Source organism: Staurois parvus, unplaced genomic scaffold (assembly GCF_062004578.1).
Source record: "Staurois parvus isolate SC_StPar_1 unplaced genomic scaffold, SC_StPar_1.0 ptg000885l, whole genome shotgun sequence".
Taxonomy (NCBI): domain Eukaryota; kingdom Metazoa; phylum Chordata; class Amphibia; order Anura; family Ranidae; genus Staurois; species Staurois parvus.
This window is the reverse complement of record NW_028318681.1, coordinates 1,365,655-1,383,215: the sequence shown is the minus strand read 5'-3', so window position 1 is coordinate 1,383,215 and position 17,561 is coordinate 1,365,655. Positions and strand designations below refer to the sequence as shown.

The 17,561-nt window shown below is 40.5% G+C and overlaps 1 protein-coding gene across 2 annotated transcripts in view; it reads left to right on the top strand.

Annotated features, from left to right (window-relative positions):
- LOC149442478 (RNA polymerase-associated protein LEO1-like) overlaps positions 1-17,341 on the top strand; it is a 39,975-nt gene extending 22,634 nt beyond the window's left edge. For both annotated transcript variants that reach the window (XM_089656084.1, XM_089656083.1), the window contains exons 7-12: positions 1,938-2,032; positions 2,538-2,672; positions 3,825-3,960; positions 6,313-6,496; positions 9,737-9,837; positions 17,092-17,341. In XM_089656084.1, coding sequence (XP_089512210.1) covers positions 1,938-2,032; positions 2,538-2,672; positions 3,825-3,960; positions 6,313-6,496; positions 9,737-9,837; positions 17,092-17,199 — 759 coding nt within the window. In that variant the 3' untranslated portion in view covers positions 17,200-17,341. The remainder of the gene's footprint in view (positions 1-1,937; positions 2,033-2,537; positions 2,673-3,824; positions 3,961-6,312; positions 6,497-9,736; positions 9,838-17,091) is intronic.
- Positions 17,342-17,561: the final 220 nt, after the last annotated feature.

Sequence of the window (17,561 nt, the reverse complement as noted above, 5' to 3'; positions counted from 1 at the left end):
TTGACACGTTTCGTCGTCCAATCATGACTGCTTCAGAAGGTCTTTAAATGAATGCAAATATAATCAAAACATTATTAGTGCCACGTGCACACACAGTGCAGTGTACAATGCATAGGCAAAGCATACAAAATAGAATACAATTTTATACAGAATTTAGATTCCCTTTACACTAAGTGCAAGTACAAGATTGTAAGCTCGAAAGAGCAGGGCCCTCAATCCCCTCATGTTTTGCATTGTGTTGTTGTTCTGTCACATGTTCTGTCCCCCTTTGTAATGTACAGCGCTGAGCGAACTATTGGCGCTTTATAAATACTGTATTATAATAATAATTTATGGTCCAAATAGGACTGGCTTTTTAACCGCCTCCCGCGCGACCATATAAGGAAATGACGGGCGCAAGGCGGTTCTCTCGTTCTGAGAGGATGTCATATCACGTCCTACCACTCTAACCTTGCGTGCACGGCTCCGGAAGTGCGCAGCGTGGCGATCGGTGGTGTGCTGTGTCCCTCGGGCACAGCGGATCACCGATCAACGGAAAGAGCCGAAGATGTCGGCTCAGTCATGTGATCAGCTGTGTCCAATCACAGCTGATTGCCTGTAAATGGGGAAATGCTGGTCATCTGCATTTCTCTCCTCACTAGCTGTCACGCTGACAGCTCGACAGGAGAGGAGAGCTGGTAATCGGCATTCCTCAGAGGGGACATGTACACTGATCATCAGGGCACTGATGATCAGTGTAGCCCCAGCAGTGCCACCTGCTAGTGCTTGTCAGTGCTCATCAATGCCACCTGCAAGTTCCCATCAGTGCCTCATCAATGCCACATATCAGTGCCCATCTGAGCTGCCAGTCAGTGCCGCCTAACAGTGCCAGTCAGTGCCATATATGAGTACAGCCTTTCAGTGCCCATCAGTGATGCCTGTCAATGCCTACCAGTGCCTCGTCATCAGTGCAGCCTATCAGTGCCCATCACTGCAGCCTCATTAGCGCACAGCAGTGATGGAGAAAAATCACTTATTTACAAAATTTTATAACAAAAACTAAGAGAACTTTTTTTTTCAAATTTTCAATTGTTTTTGGTTTGTTTAGCAAAATTAAAAAACCCAGAGGTGATTAAATACCACCAAAAGGAAGCTCTATCTGTCTCAAAAAAAATGATAAAAATTTCATATGGGTACAGTGTTGCATGACCGTGCAATTGTCATTCAAAGTACGGCAGCGCTGAAAGCTGAAAATTGGCCTGGGCAGGAAGGGGGTATAAGTGCCGAGTAGGCTAGTGGTTAAACAGGGGATGGCAGTTGGTGAAGTGTAGCCATGAATTATGGGAAAACTCACAGAGGGGAATTTACTAAGACTAGAGCAGATGGAATCTGGAGTAGTTGTGCATGGCAATCATTCGTCATCTAGCTTTCACTTACAAAGCTTAACGGAACAAGCTGAGTAGAATCTGATAAGTTACTGTGCAAAGCTTCTCTTGATTCTGTCTTCTCCAGTTTCAGTAAAAAACCCCCATGGTGCCTAATGTAGTTATATACAGCTTTAGGTTCTCTTGTTTATGCAGCATTTATTTTTAAATTTCAGCAGGTTACATGTTTTACTCATTTTATTCTGTATTTTATTTATACATTTCAGGTACTTATATAGCGCCATCCATTTATGCAGTGCCTTGCATATATGTTGTATATTTATTCTGATTCCCTGCCCTCAGGAAGCTTACAATCTAAGGCTCTGAGCTAATTCACACACATACTAGGGCCAATCTAGGCAGCAGACCATTAACCTACCAGCAAAGTCTCATTCTATTTTTGTTTAGACATCTTTTATGAACATTTTATAGCATGTAGCTATAGTTGTGCTGCAGCTTCCATTGTCTGTCTCACCAGATTCTAAAAGCTACTCTGTCTATAATTTTTTTTTCTTCTTTTTTTTCTTTGAACAGGTTGAAAACACAATTCGGTGGAGGACAAGACGGGATGAAGAAGGGAATGATGTCAGAGAGAGTAATGCACGTATTGTTAAATGGTCTGATGGCAGGTGAGCTTTGGGTTGTTGTACAAAATTTCCTTCATTTCCCTTCTCCATTCTTCTGCTGCATCAGTAATCTTTCTGGCACTAGAAAGTTATGTTTTTTTTTTCAGATTCTTAGTAAAATAGTAAAGTACTTGCAAAACTTCCAATAACACAGCCTGTGTTGATGGGAGGAAATCCCTCTTGCAGCCCTAGAGTGTTCTGCTGGTGGGGCGCCTTCCCTGCCAGCAAAACACATTGATCACTGCTGGCTGCTATAGCCAGCGGCAATGATTGCATGCAAAAAAAAAAAAACTGACAGGCTGGTTGTTCTGAAGTTGACCGATGGATCAACTTCAGTGCAACCAGCTTGTCTATAGATGGATCAAATCTCGACTGGTTCAAAAGGGACCGGCCGAGATTCAATCCATCTATGGGCAGCTATTCAATTGCCCTTTTGGTTCTGTCAACTTATACACAAGTCTCCTTGCAATCTTTATGTGTGTGTAATTCTCTCTTCTGATTCTGGCAGCATGTCCTTACACTTGGGAAATGAAGTTTTTGATGTATACAAAGCTCCACTCCAAGGGGACCACAACCATCTCTTTATCAGACAAGGAACAGGTTTACAGGGTCAAGCTGTATTCAAGACCAAGCTTACATTCAGGTGGGTGTTCCTTTCAAAACTGGGGAAAAATTGTATTGTGTGTATGTAAAAACTGGATGTTCATTAATATATAGGGGGTTTCTCTTGAGGGAAAAACTATAGTGGTTCTCGGTCGTGGTGTTTTTTTTTTTATCAATATATAAAATATCATCAGTGTTTACATTTTTTTTTAATGTATATAAAATCTTTATTAAACATTTAATACAAGGCATTTTATGTTACAGTAAGCACATAGTATACTCTAATAAGAAAGTCCAGCACTACTTGGCTGACTGAATATCTATTTAGCACCCTCACTATCTAGGGAAAAGCAGGAAGGAAAGTGCCAGTCAGATGTGTATTTCTAATTTGAGATCCTGCTAAACACGTCATAAAGCATTTAACCAGCCATATGAAACTCTGGAGCTCCAGACTTGCACTCACTACCTGCTGTCTTCAAGGAGCAAATATTATTATACATTTTTATTAATATGAATTCAAAATTTAAAAAATGCAAGTTTTAAAGTGATTCATATGCTATTTTTTTTTTTACATTTAATGCATTTCCTGCATTAGGATAAAAAAAAACATTTTGCCACTTGCTGATCCCCCTCCACGCAAACACTTACCTGTGTCCTGTAACGATTCAGCACTGTGCCTGTGTGCCGTTCTTCTCAGTCTTTCTCTTCTCACAGAAGAATTAGGCAGCAGTGGGAGCCATTGGCTTCTCCCGCTTCGATCAAATCCTGTGAGCAGGGGGCAGGGCCAAGCCACACTGTCTTTCCTATAGACACACACAGCCCAGCTGGAGAGCGAGCCCGCATGTCTGCCCCTATAGCAAGCTACTTGCTATTGGGACAGACACAGAAGAGGAGGAGCCAAGATTGCCAGCGGAGAACCCCAGAAAAGAAGGTTCATTACATAGTGCAGGTAAGTATAACATAATCATTATTTTAATTTTACAAAATTCCTTTAGCTTTAATTTTCAGCCATGGACATGATACATGGGTTTAGAAAATACAGTAAAGCACTATACATTCAGTTTAAGCTGTCATTTTAGGTCATTATTTACTGCCTAGATCTTGAACAGTATACTGGTCTACATATTGTCTTGTGCAATTTTCGCATGGAATTCTTGTATTGATTGCATGATCACATTTTTCCTTCTTTTAGGCCTCATTCAACAGACAGCGCCACTCACAGGAAGATGACGTTGTCTCTGGCAGACAGGTGCTCTAAGACTCAGAAGATCAGAATACTTCCAATGGCAGGACGTGACCCTGAGTCTCAAAGAAATGAAATGATTAAGGTAATGGTGAATATCTATTGGCAAACGGGCAGCATGTGTTCCAATAAAGGGAAACTATAATGGAAAAAACATTAAAAAAATATATATATATATTAGGCATACCTCGGTTTATGAATTTAATTTGTTCTGCGGGACTTTTCGTATAGCGAAGAATTCGTAAACTGAAATGCTGTTTCCCATAGGAATGCATTGAATACCAAGTTAATCCTTTCCAGAGGTCAGAAGAAAAGTAAACACTTACTAAAATACAGCATGACCCTTTGAGGGGAACTCCCATGCCAAAATTAAAAAAAAAATAAATGGCGTGGGGGTCCCCCCCCCCCTCAAAATCCATACCAGACCTTATCCAAGCATGCAGCCCGGAGGGTCAGGAAAGGGGGACGGACGAGCGAGCACCCCCCAAACCATACCAGGCCACATGCCCTCAACATGTGGGACAAGGGCATGTTGATGGGGACAAGGGCCTCTTCCCCACAACCCTGGCCGGTGGTTGTGGGGGTCTGTGGGCAGGGGTCTTATCGTAATCTGGAAGCCCTCTTTAACAAAGGGGCCCCCAGATCCCGGCCCTCCCTATGTAAATGAGTATGGGGTACATGGTCCCGCTACTCATTCACAAAAAAACAAAATGTGTAGTGTGAATAAAGACAGGACAAGGTCTTTGACAAGTCCTTTATTAAAAGAAAAAAATAAAAGAATGTCCCCTGCAGTAGATCCAACGTCAATCACAATGTCCGCCGCCGATCCGAAAAAAGAGTTAAAAAAAAAAGGCTCCGGTAAGGGACGTGGCCACCCGGGGACATCACCCAAGTGTCTCCGCCCCATGTGACATCATTGCTGGCAGCAGATTTTTATCAAGAATGTCTTGGTACATTTTTCCATTCATCCTTCCTTCCATGACATGACGTTTGCCAGTACAGTATGCTGAAAAACAGCCCCACACCATGATGTTCCCATCTCCAAACTTTGCTGTTGGTATGATGTTTTTGGGGTGTTGTGCAATGCCATTTGACCTCCAAACATGGTGTGTATTATGGCATCCAAAGAGTTCAGTTTTGGTGTCATCTGACCAGACTATATTCTCTCTGTATTTCACAGGCTTGTCTAAATGTTGTGCAGCAAGCTTTAAACGAGCTTCAGCATGCTTTTTCTTCAGCAATGGAGTCTTGCTTGGTAAACGAGTATACAGGCCATGGCGGTTGAGTGCATTACTTATTGTTTTCTTTTAAACGGTTGTACTTGCCAAACCAGGTCTTTCTGAAGCTCTCCACAAGTGGTCCTTGGCATTTAGACAACTCATCTGATAATTTTTTTTACTCTTCTGTCAAATCTTGTGAGGAGCACCTGGCCGTGGCCAGTTTATGGTGAAATTATGTTCTTTCCTCTTCTGGATTATGGCCCCAATGGTGCTCACTTAAACTTTCAGAAGTTTAGAAAGCCTTCTATAACTTGAGAGAGCTCTTTGATTTTACCCATCATGAGGGACACCTTGGTAATAAGATACCTTTTTATAGGCAATCAGTTGAGACTGTGTCATTCCATTTTATTCCATATAACTTAATTTAATTTCTGAACTTAATTGTTTTGGTTTCTTTGAAATTTTCACCATGTCAATAACAACCCATGAAATCCATACGTACAATGTCAATAGCACCTTTAGAAATATATTTACAGAGAAAAATGGGGATGTGTTCAATATTTATTTTACCTGCTGTATGTATTGCAGAATAAATACATTACACTTTGCCTGCAAACCATGCTGGGCTTCCTAAGAAAACCTAGCCTTAAGCTTGTTTGCTAGCAAAATGTGAAAGGGGCACAACTTGCTTGGAGTGCCATCTGCTGCCTGAAAATGCTTACTGATATTAAAACTAACCTTTAGTATTAGTAAAAGTATTTAGTAAAAAAAAAAAAAAAACAATAAGAGGTTTATACTTACGTGCCCTGTGCAGCAATATTGCACAGAGTGGTCTTTTACCCCTTCTTAGAGGTCCCTTACTAGTTCTGCCCACATCTTCTTCCAGTGGGAGCCCCTATAGCAAAACATATGCTACAAGGGCACCTGTGCAGGCATTCTCCCAAGCCGGGCTGTGTACACCCATAGACACACACAGAACGGCTCACCCTTGTCACCTGCTCTCTCCTCACAGAATTTGATTGACAGCAGAAGTGCTTTTTTTTTTTTTTTTTTTTTTTTTTTTCTTTCCTGTCTTACCAATACGTGAACAGGTAGTCTGAAGGTGCAATTTGCTGTTTGATTGCAGAATTTCAGAGTAAAGTGCATTTTCCCTGCATACATAATTTTATAGGTTTGTGTTTTTCGTGCAATTTATCATCAGCGTATTTTATTGGCAGAAAGAAGAAGAGAGATTGAGAGCCTCAATCCGTAGGGAGTCCCAACAGCGCAGAATCAAGGAAAAGCAACACCAGCGTGGACTGAGTGCTAACTACCTGGAACCTGATCGCTATGATGATGAGGAGGAAGGGGACGAGTCTATAAGCTTGGCAGCCATTAAAAACAGATATAAGGGAGGAAGAGGTAAGTTTGTATTCATAAGGCACACAATTGTGACATACTTCTTGTTTCTGTTAGAAAATCCCCCGTTGTCTCTGTCAGCGCTCAGTAAGAAAAGAGTTTGTTTTATATTTAGAGAGAAAAAAAAAGATCAAGAGAAAATGTATTATCCTTCTACAATTAAAAATCGTGACATTAAATAAAGATGTAGTCCAACACTTAAAAACATATATATATATATATATATATATATATATATATATATATATATATATATATATATATATATATATTTAGGATAATTTACTAATTACTGCAAAAAAAAAAAAAATTTTGATTTGTCTCATACACCAACAGAGTTAGGTTCTAGAAGTAACATTTGTGAAATAAACGTGTGTGTGTGTGTGTATATATGTATGTATGTGTGTATATATAAACGCGTATAAATGAATTGTGTATATGTGTGTGTGTGTGTGTATATGTGTGTATGTGTGTATATAGATATATATAATATAAAATGTTTTCTTTTTTTTTTTCCCCCAAAAATTAATGCAATGAAATTCAGGGCTCATTCAATTTTCAATTCTAGACACAGCAGCACTTTGCAATACATATGGTTTTGTTCGTTGTGCTGTGTAAAAATGTAGACCTGCTGCATTTTTTCCTAGTTTACCCCAACACATGTATGGTGGAAACAGAGAAGAATTGTTTTCTTGTATTATTTAGTTGATTCATGATGACCAGTGCAGCTCAACTTACCTGGTTCGTCCAATGTTTAACTAAACTTTAGAACAGTTTGAAACCATTTGTTTCATTAGACATAAGGGGTATGATCTAGATCTGTGCATGTATTTGTGTATTATTATCTTTTTTGTAGACATTGAATTGAAGATGTTTTATTATTAGTGTTGGTCTCTGTTACTTAGACAGTCATTCCTTCAGTCCTTTTTAAAATAAAGACTTTGCTTATGGTATATACACTGGAGGGAGATTTACTAAAACTGGAGAGTAAAAAATTTGGTGCAGCTCTGTATAGAAATATCCAGATTTTAATGTCAAAGCTTAATTGAATAAGCTGAAGTTAGAATCTGGTTGGCTATTATGCACAGCTGCACCAGATTCTGAGTGTTCCAGTGTTTGTAAATCTCCCCCAGTGTGTTTAGTGGGGTTCATACTAAGTTAAATGTAAAGTCCTGCATTGGTATATGATATGAATTTCTATCTGAACAATTGATTTAGTATTTTGCACTGTATAGTTATTGCCGTTGGATCTAAAGAACATTGTAAAATCATATGGTTGTATGTCTGGTCAGCTTTCATTGTTCATTGAGTGGTGTGTTGATGTGGGCTGAAGTTATCTGAGTTGAATGTACAGCACTTCACCTCCCTGGCGGTATTCACGAGTGTAGCTCGGGGTAAAGTTTAAGTACCAAAGGCGGTAACCCCGAGCTACACTCGGGCTTACCATGCAGTGTTGCACATGGATTCCCTGCAGCGCTTACCTTGGCCTTCGCTCCTGTGATGCGTCCCCGGCCATCTCCTCCGGCCGATGCCGGCATCCTGCTTCCGTGTTCTGGTCCCTGTGACGTCGGGCCGTAGGGGCGCCGGAACCGGCGGCAAATTTGAAATTTTTTAAAAATGTAATTTTTTTTAAAAATGATTATTACATAGATAAAACATTGCTGTTTCAAAACATTTCACATACATTTTGTCCCTACTGCTTTGTCCTGTCCCCTGCCTGCATTTTGACTGTTCTTTCTGCCTGGAAACTTAGAAAAGTCCATGGCGTCCAAAAAGCGTCCTTTTAGGTCAAAATCGGTTTTAGACCAACTAGAGAACAGCAATAGTAAATCAGAAGCACTTGCAGAATTGAGTGATAATGATTTGTGGGGAAATTTGTCATCAGACACTGAAAACGATTCTGCGACTTTGCTCAGCAATGTGCGAACTTGGCGCTATATTTCAAATTTCAGTGTTTTTGGTTTGATTATATTTAATTAAATTTATTATTATTTTTTATGATTATTTATTAAATTATAATTTATGATTTTGTGTTTCAAGTTTTATATCCGGAATGTTTAATAGACTCTTGTTCGGACAGATTTCAGTGAGTTATTCCTAAATTACAGGCCTACAATAAAACAAAATACATATTTCCATGCAAAAAAATGGTACCACTTTCAGCACCAAAAATCTGAAATAATCATACCGCTAGGGAGGTTAAAGGAGAATCTCGCTAAATGCCACAGCATACTCTGCCTAGCCCACTAACCTAAGCTAGAGCCCACCCCCATCCACCCAGCCAGGTACTTACTGTACCTCTTTTAGAGTTCAATGACCTTTTCTGCATTTACATCCTAGGTGCAGAAATTTTCTCCAGCATGGACAGCACCTGGGCAAAAACTCCCCATTGCCTTGAATGCAGTTGTACTCCTAGACATTAGGAGTATGGACCGGTTTAAGGCTAATAGGGAGTTGCTGCACAGGCATGGCCAACAATAAAGGAGAGCTCTGTACTAAATATGTAAACACCAGTGGAGGCAATTGCCATTACAGAGAAGTATATAGGCACTTTTATGTTAAAGTGAAGTTGTGCTGTAATGTGGTGCAGTTTGCCTTATTAAATAGAGATGTCAATTGTTTTCATGTCCACCTGACTGTGCTGTGGCTTTGTAACTTTACTGTATGTTCCTTGTAGAAACCGCTTCAGGCTTTGATAAATAGTCATTTCCATTTATTAAAAAGTACTTTTTTGTGGTTCAGAATAGTAAAGGTAACTTTAATTTGTAATTATAGTTTTGCAGATGCCAGGGCTCTTAATCCGGTTGGGTTCATTGTTTTAACATATGATTTTGAAAACATTGCATTTGCTGCAATATATTTTTCTAGACTATCCTCTGTGTAGGGCCCGACTATCTAATTCAAGAGTGTCTCCTAGTTCATGATTATTACACGTTTGCCCTCTCCCCTTACCCCTCCCACCCTTTCTTCTTTCCTTCCTTATTTACCTACAGCTCACAATATGGGTATTGCTACTACACCTATGGCTTGTACAATATCACGTCTACTAGTCTTTACTATTATAATTAATGTTGTTTTCTATTACTTATGGACACACTCAGAATTTTTTTGTTTTTTTCAGGTTGAGGTTAGTCACGGTTGAGCATTTGTGCCGGTTACATTGTGTATCTGACAAAATTTCAATAAAAGAAAGTGAAAGTATTGTATGTTATATCTCTAAAAAAATGTTTTCTTTTTCTTCAGAGGAGCGTGCCCGCATCTATTCTTCGGACAGTGATGAAGGCTCAGATGAGGATAAAACTCAGAGGTTACTCAAGGCAAAGAAACTGAACAGTGATGACGAGGTGGGAGCACACATATTAATCTTACACCTAAACCCTCTACCCAGCTAGATGCTTGCAGCAGTATTATAAGTAGATACAGTTGACTTAACACCTCTTCTGAATGAATAAAGGAAACCAGCACTCAAATCTTCATGCAGACTAAGATAACTGAAACTGTCATTCGTAGAGGTGCAGCCCTTAAAGATCTGGAAATCTTGATACTGGTGAACAAAAGCAAAACAGAGTGCACTCTCTTTTTGCATTAACGTAGTAAACCAAAAGCATATAAAGCATATAAAATGCATACTCACAAACCAAAGGGGGATAAAAACAGCCAATAAGAGTCCATTACAGTCTAAAGTAACGATAGACCCTTAGTGAGGTGAGCTAACGTGTTTCGGGAGACAAACTCCCTTCATCAGAGCTCTGATGAAGGGAGTTTCTCCCGAAACGCATTAGAACACCTCAATAAGGGTCTATCATTACTTTGGACTGTCATTATGGACTCTTCCTGTGTGTTTTTATCCCCTTTGGTTTGTGAGTATGCATTTATATGCTTTATAATAAATTCTTGGTTTACTACGTTAATGCACGAAGAGCGTGTGCCCTGTTTTTGTTTAACGCCTCTTCTTCACCAGGTTATGCAGGCTGGGAACTGTTGACATAAATCTCCCTTGGGAGTAATGGGCGATTATTCAGATTATCAATCAGTTTAAGGCCTCATGCACATTGGACACCGAGAGCCTGAAATTATTCCAGGTCTTTCCTGTGCCCAGAGACCCCCAGGTGCCTTGTACATCTTGCTGTAGAATCGAATGGCTGTACGTGGCCTTACTCTTGGAAAAGCTGATGCTGAAGTGTATGAGTGTACATTGGATTTCCTGAACATGAAACTTTTTTTTATTTTTTCTTCAATATACAGAGCATCCAGAAAGTATTCACAGTGCTTAGCGTTTGCCACATTTTGTTATGCTACAGCCTTTTTCCAAAATGGAGTCAATTCATTTTTTTTGCTCCACATTCTACAAACAATACCCCATAATGACAACATGAAAGAAGTTTGTTTTGAAATCTTTGCAATTTATTGAAAATAAAAAACGAAAAAAATCACATGTACATAAGTATTCCCAGCCTTTGCTCAATATTTTGTTGAAGCCCCTTTAGCACCAATTACAGCCTCAAGTCATTTTGAGTATGATGCTACAAGCTTGGCACTCCTATTTTTGGGCAATTTTCTCCCATTCTTCTTTGCAGTACCTCTCAAGCTCCATCAGGTTGGATGTGGCACGTCGGTGCACAGCCATTTTCAGATCTTTCCAGAGATGTTCAATCGGGTTCAAGTCTGGGCTCTGGCTGGGCCACTCCAGGACATTCACAGAGTTGGCCCGTAGGCACTCCTTTGTTATTTGGGCTGTGTGGTTAGGGTCGTTGTCCTGTTGAAAGATGAACTGTCGCCCTAGTCTAAGGTCCAGAGCGCCTTGGAACAGGTTTTCTTCAAGGATGTCTCTTTACATTGCTGCATTCATCTTCCCTTCGATCCCGACTATTCTCCCAGTTCCTGCCGCTGAAAAACATCCCCATAGCATGATGCTGCCACCACCATGCTTCACTGTAGGGATAGTATTGGCCAGGTGGTGAGCGGTGCCTGGTTTCTTTCAGACATGACGCTTGGCATTCAGGCCAAAGAATTCAATCTTTGTTTCATCAGGCCAGAGCGTTTTGTTTCTTATGGTCTAAGAGTCCCTCGATTAGCTTTTGGCAAACTCCAGGCAGGCTGCCATTTGCCTTTTACTGAGGAGTAGCTTTTGTCTGGCCACTACCATACAGGCCTGATTGGTGGAGTGCTGCAGAGATGGTTGTTCTTCTGGAAGGTTCTCCTCTCTCCACAGAGAAACGCTGGAGCTCTTTCTGAGTGACCATCGGGTGCTTGGTTACCTCCCTGGCTAAGGCCCTTCCCCTTCCCCTTCAATCTATCATTTAGGGCAGGTGGCCCGCTCTAGGAAGAGTCCTGGTGGCTCCAAACTTTTTCCGTTTACAGATGATGGTGGCCACTGTGCTCATTGGGACCTTCAATGCTGCAGACATTTTTCTGTACCCTTCCCCAGATCTGTGCCTTGATACAAGCCTGTCTCGGAGGTCTACGGACAATTCCTTGGACTTCATGGCTTGGTTTGTGCTCTGACATGCACTGTTAACAGTGGGACCTTCTATAGACAGGTTTATGCCTTTCCTAATCATGTCCAATCAACTGAATTTCCCACAGGTGGACTCCAAGCAAGTTGTGGAAACATCTCAAGGATGAACAGTGGGAACAGGATGCACCAGAGCTCAATTTTGAGTTTCATGGCAAAGGCTGTGAATACTTATGTACATGTTTTTTTTTTTTTAATAAATTGAAAAGATTTCAAAACGAACTTCTTTCACATTGTCATTATGGGGTATTGTTTGTAGAATGTTGAGGAAAAAAATGAATTTAATTCATTTTGTAATAAGGCTGTAACATAACAAAATGTGGCAAAAGTTAAGCGCTGTGAATACTTTCTGGATGCACTGTATTTAGCTATAACTATTATTGAATGTGGTTTTTTTTTTGCCCAAATCTGTGTCCCAGATCCTTGTTCTGGAGCAGGGAGATGAAAGCTCTTCAAGACTTACTACCTTGGAACGGACATACACATATGAGAATTGAAATGGCTGAACCTTTGCACAGAAATTTTGCTTTATTGCAGAGCCATACTTAAGTAAATTTGTTGAGAGAAGCATAGAGAATGCTGTTGCTCATCCTGAAATGATTAAGTGGTTGTAAAGTCTGTCCCAGTTCTCTGTTTCCTCATTGGCTCACTGATCACAGCCAGTGAGGAGTGAGCACGGACAAGTGCCCCCATAGCAAGTGCCTTACTCTGGGGGCAGAGCATTGTCGGAGGATTGAGTCTGCTCTGCAAAACCCTTGCACAGAACAGGTATACATGTTTTTGTTTTTTTTTAACCACTTGCCCTCCAGAGGATTTACCCTCCCTGCATTTTTTGTGATACGGCGCTGTGTTGCTTTAACTGACAATTGCGTGGTCATGCAAGGCTTTACATAAATGAATTCTGTCCTTTTTTTTTTTTTTTTTTTTTTTTTTTTTTTTTTTCCACAAATAGACTTTCTTTTGGTGGTGTTTGATCACTTTAAGGCAATATTTTTTGCGCTATACACAAAAAATTACTGAGAATTTTGAATAAAATATATCTATTTTTTTTTACTTTTTGCTATAAAACCTATCCAATAAAAAAAATTTAAAAAATCAAATTTTGTCATAGATGTAGGCCAAAATGTATTCTGCTACATGTCTTTGCTAAAAAAAAAAAAAAAAAAAACCCAATACATGTAAAATAATTGGTTTACTTGAAAGTTATAGCATCTACAAATAGTGGTGTATATATACTAGAATTTTTTTTTTTTTTATACTAGTAATGGCGGCGATCAGCAAATTATACTGGGACTGCGGCGGGCATTCTGACACTTATGCTGAACCACTGGCTTCACTATTTCATTATGCAGACATGGAAATCTGACAATATTCATATGTCTTTATTTGCATGTTTTCCAGTGTTAATAGGGTCTGTACTGGCTAATAACTAGCAATTTCAGAAGGAGTGGTCAGAAATGGCAGAATGTTTTTTATCATGACAAGTTTCCTTTTTAATGTTTTATTTGTGGTCTTGATCATGCATTGACGGACCACAGGATTCAGATATAGTCTGGTTTTATTGCAGCCCACAGGAGGTTAGACACAGATCAGCAAAAAAATTTTAATCCAGCCTCTGTATAACCCTTTCTGTATCTAGCATGCTGTAAGTTTTGCTGGTGCCCTAGAAGGTTTGGTGCCTATTCTTACTGTTTTTTTGCTAGCTTTTTTTTTTTTTTTTTTTTTTTCTCCATTAATTTTTTTATTTTTCTGGAACTTATCTGGTTCAGCATTTGATCAGCACTAGGTTTGGTAGGCCATACTCTGACCCCACTGGCCTGGATGTGTGGGTTTAGCCTGGAATGTGACCTTGGGGTACTGGTTTTATGGTGCGTTCCATGCCTGAGTTTACTGTATTTGCTGCAGAGTGCTTTCTAGTTCCAGAGCCATATCAGAGCCTCAGATGTGTCCCTGTTACATTGCTGAGTGCCTTTTTAAAATTCCCTTCACCATTGGTTTCACCATGGTAAGTGTTAAAGCCTAGGGATGGAATGCTGACGTTCTTTGCTTGGTGGAACAATGAACACGTGAGTACCAAGAGGTACTGGGATCTACACTGTGGTTCCTTCAGACCTGAGTGCTGTGTTAGCTCCAGAGCGCTGATAAGTGTTAAAGCAGAGGGATGGAATGCTGGCGTTCTCTGCTTGGAACAATGAGCAATTATGCTCTATGCTCTTTCCTGTTCAGCTTTCAGGAATCATCATTGTGGTGTTCCTCCTGAAGCACTATATGGATCACTGGTCTATTTTCAAGCCCACCCACAATGACTTAGAAACCTCCAGCCCCCTGAAACCTTTATCAGCACCAGCTGCCCAGGCTTGTGAGTACCTGAGACCTTGTCTCACATTTGACCAAGTTGCATTATTGCTACATGAAAACAACCTATGTCTTGTCAGGTTACCTTGACCCATTCTCCCCTAGTTGTTCTGGGAAGTTTATTCGGTATCCCCAAAAGGAACGAACATAATCTGTAATCTAGAACCTGGAATCCCTATTGGCAATAGTATGGTCTTTGTGGAATCTTCCTCAGTTTCTTCAGTTGATTCCTCCTCATGCCTATTGACACCTCTGTGTCCATTCTGGACTTTATAGCTGCCAGTGTATTCTTCCTGCAAAGGCTTTCAGTGTGCCTGTTGTCTGGCATGTTTGAGGTGCTTGGGAAGGTCAGAGACGTTATACCTACAGGGGATGGTGACAAAGTGTGCTTAATGCCTCTTCATTGTGGAATGCTGAGTAGATCTGCTCTGAAAAGAGTCAGCCTTTTGGATCCTTGCACTCGACACCCTTCCAAAGGGTCTGACATCTGCAAGATTAGGCTAGGTGGGGCCACGCAGATGTCTTTCGGTACCTATGCGCCTCAAACCTTCACTATAAACATCTGTTCCCTGTGTTCCATTAAAATCTTTGGCAAAATGCAGAAAATTCACACCTCTTCACCAGTCAGGGATGTGTGGGGTGTTGGGGAACCCCCTCTCAAGGAAGTTCTGTCTGTCCTTCAATAGTGCTCAGGCCTTCTCAGCCCCTTTCTCCATTGCAGGGGGTCTAGACTCTGAGTGAGACCTCAATATTGTCTCTGTGGGTAAGGCGGTAGCCCCTGGCATGACCAATTCAGGTAAGCAGGTGGTTTTTCTCTCCTCCCCAGTTGAACCCCACTTGCTGGGGTGTCTCCATACCCAGGACTCTAGTCTGGCTCTCTGGAACAGATGGTCTCCTCTTCATCAGGGTAACCCTGTCTGGGGTCATTTACCTAGCTTGGACTCTGTTGGGCATCACCTAGGTGTTGGTGTGTCATGTGCTCTGGGAAAGGACAAGTTACCTGGTCTCTAAGCTCGATGATGCTAAGAGTACCACTCTCTGAAATAGGTGTATCTTAGGCACTGGATTTGACTCAGTGGATCATGGATTGAGGAGATCAAACAAGTTCATATGATGTACAGTGGCTCTGGTGAGGCCACTTAAAACACAAAACAGGGTATTTCCATAAACCGAGGGACCTGAAGTTTGAAAACCACGTACACAAAGTCCAAAGAGATCATTAAACCAGTGAATTGAGTCCAAAAATGTTCAATCTTGGTGTTTGTTCAGCAGGACAATAAAAAATAGCTAATGCAGCCTTGCTGCAATATAGTTCCTGGGCACTGTATCACTTTGTGTTTCGTTTTTCAAAAAAACGAATTGTGGTGATTCTGGTATTTTGAGTCCTCACAAGTTTACGTAGAATCTGAGCCCTGAAGAATACTTCTTCCGAGTCCCTGAGAGGTGTTGGCTGTTCTGCACTGTCCTGCTGAACAAACAGCAATAGTAAATGTTTTTGGACTCTTCAGTTCATTGGTTGGGCCCCTCTTTGGACTTTGTATAAGAGTACCACTCTCTGCAGCAATGTCTTCTGTAAGGTCATTGCTTTGGAATCTAACTCTTCTCATTCGATATTCTGTATACCAAAGGGAGTGGTCTGTGTAGTGGGCAAAAACAATCACTGGAGGGCTTTGTACCACCCTGGACTTTCAGCAGGTGGAACACCCTGGGTTCTGGCTGCAGGTACCCCCTATTAGGGGTAAGGTGTATCTGAAGGACTTCATGGGACCCCATTGCCAGGACATTGCTACTGCTTGTAGCATTGTGTGGAATGTTCCCCAGATAATTTTTCTTGTTCTAATCTTAATAAGGTGTGGGGGAGGCTCCTGCTCATCGTTCCATAGCTATAAATGCTCTGTTGGGCCTGTTAGGTCATAAGATTCTTATAACCATGTTCTGTGGTTAAGGTTAGGCAGGTCTAAAAGTTCTCCTGTCAGACCTCAGAGACACCTCGGGGTGCTGAGTGGATGATTTTCCTTGTTCATCCTCCATTCTTCTGGTGCCCCTTTCACCAGTCTGGGGTTGCAGTATACACTTGACCACCATTGCCTCTTTAGTCTGGCTGACTTAGTGGGATTGATACCTTTTTTGAGTTCCCAAAGGTCTCAGGGGTCACTTCGCAACACTGATGGGATGCTATGCTGGGAATTTTCCACATTCCTTGGATAATTTGTTCAGCTAGTTTTGTTGCCTTGATAGGCAGCCTACTCCTTAATATGAAAATCTGCCTTCCCTAAGCAGCGTTATAACCCAATGATATCTGAATTCCTGTGTTCCTCAACGGACTTCAAGAAAAAGCTTTTTATGATGAGTACAAAAATCCTAGTGACTTGCGATGTTTAGTATATGCGCTATAGTGAAGATAACACTGCGGCAAAGATTTTATTAAAAATGCCCATAAAATGATGATGGAACACCATGTATCTGTTTTAAACCAACGCAGTGCTGCTCCTCACCACTAGAGGATAGCATTTACATAAAAATCTTAAGTTGACAATGGTTGGACTGTATTTGTCTCCACTGTTGGATATAAAGTATGTTTTTTGAATGTCTCTGACAGATGAGGTTTATATGTAAAAAAAATATAGCAAAAGAGCAAATCAACCCCATTGTGTACATTTTTGCTTGGCAGTGAATTTCATTTCCAAATTTATGCTTTGTTCTAATTTTGTGTTTTTCTCCTATTCAGGAAGGTGAACCTTCAGTCAAAAGAAAAGCAGAAGATGAAGACAAAGTAAATAAAAAGCACAAGAAATATGTAATTAGTGATGAAGAAGATGAAGATGAGGATTTGTGATATGTGTATATACTTTTTTTTTTTTTTAAATCTGTACACTGATTGTAGGTAATAATATTGGATTTTCGATCATATAACGGTCTTTTTTTTTTTTTTGTGTACCCATTAAATAAATACATTGTAATGATGTATTTGACAGCAATTCACGCCTTCAGCCTTGTCATTCATTCCTATGCAGACTTACACTGGCCATAAATGCATCTCTTTTTAAAAAAAAAGAATGTGTTCCTACATCTACACATTCACGTTAGATGGGGGAATCCTCCTTGCTGTGCTATTGTATTCTTACAGCAGGGACTCCTCCAGTTGGCTGCATGCGATGATTGAGTGAAGATTTTCAAACATCCCTATTTGAGAGAAGC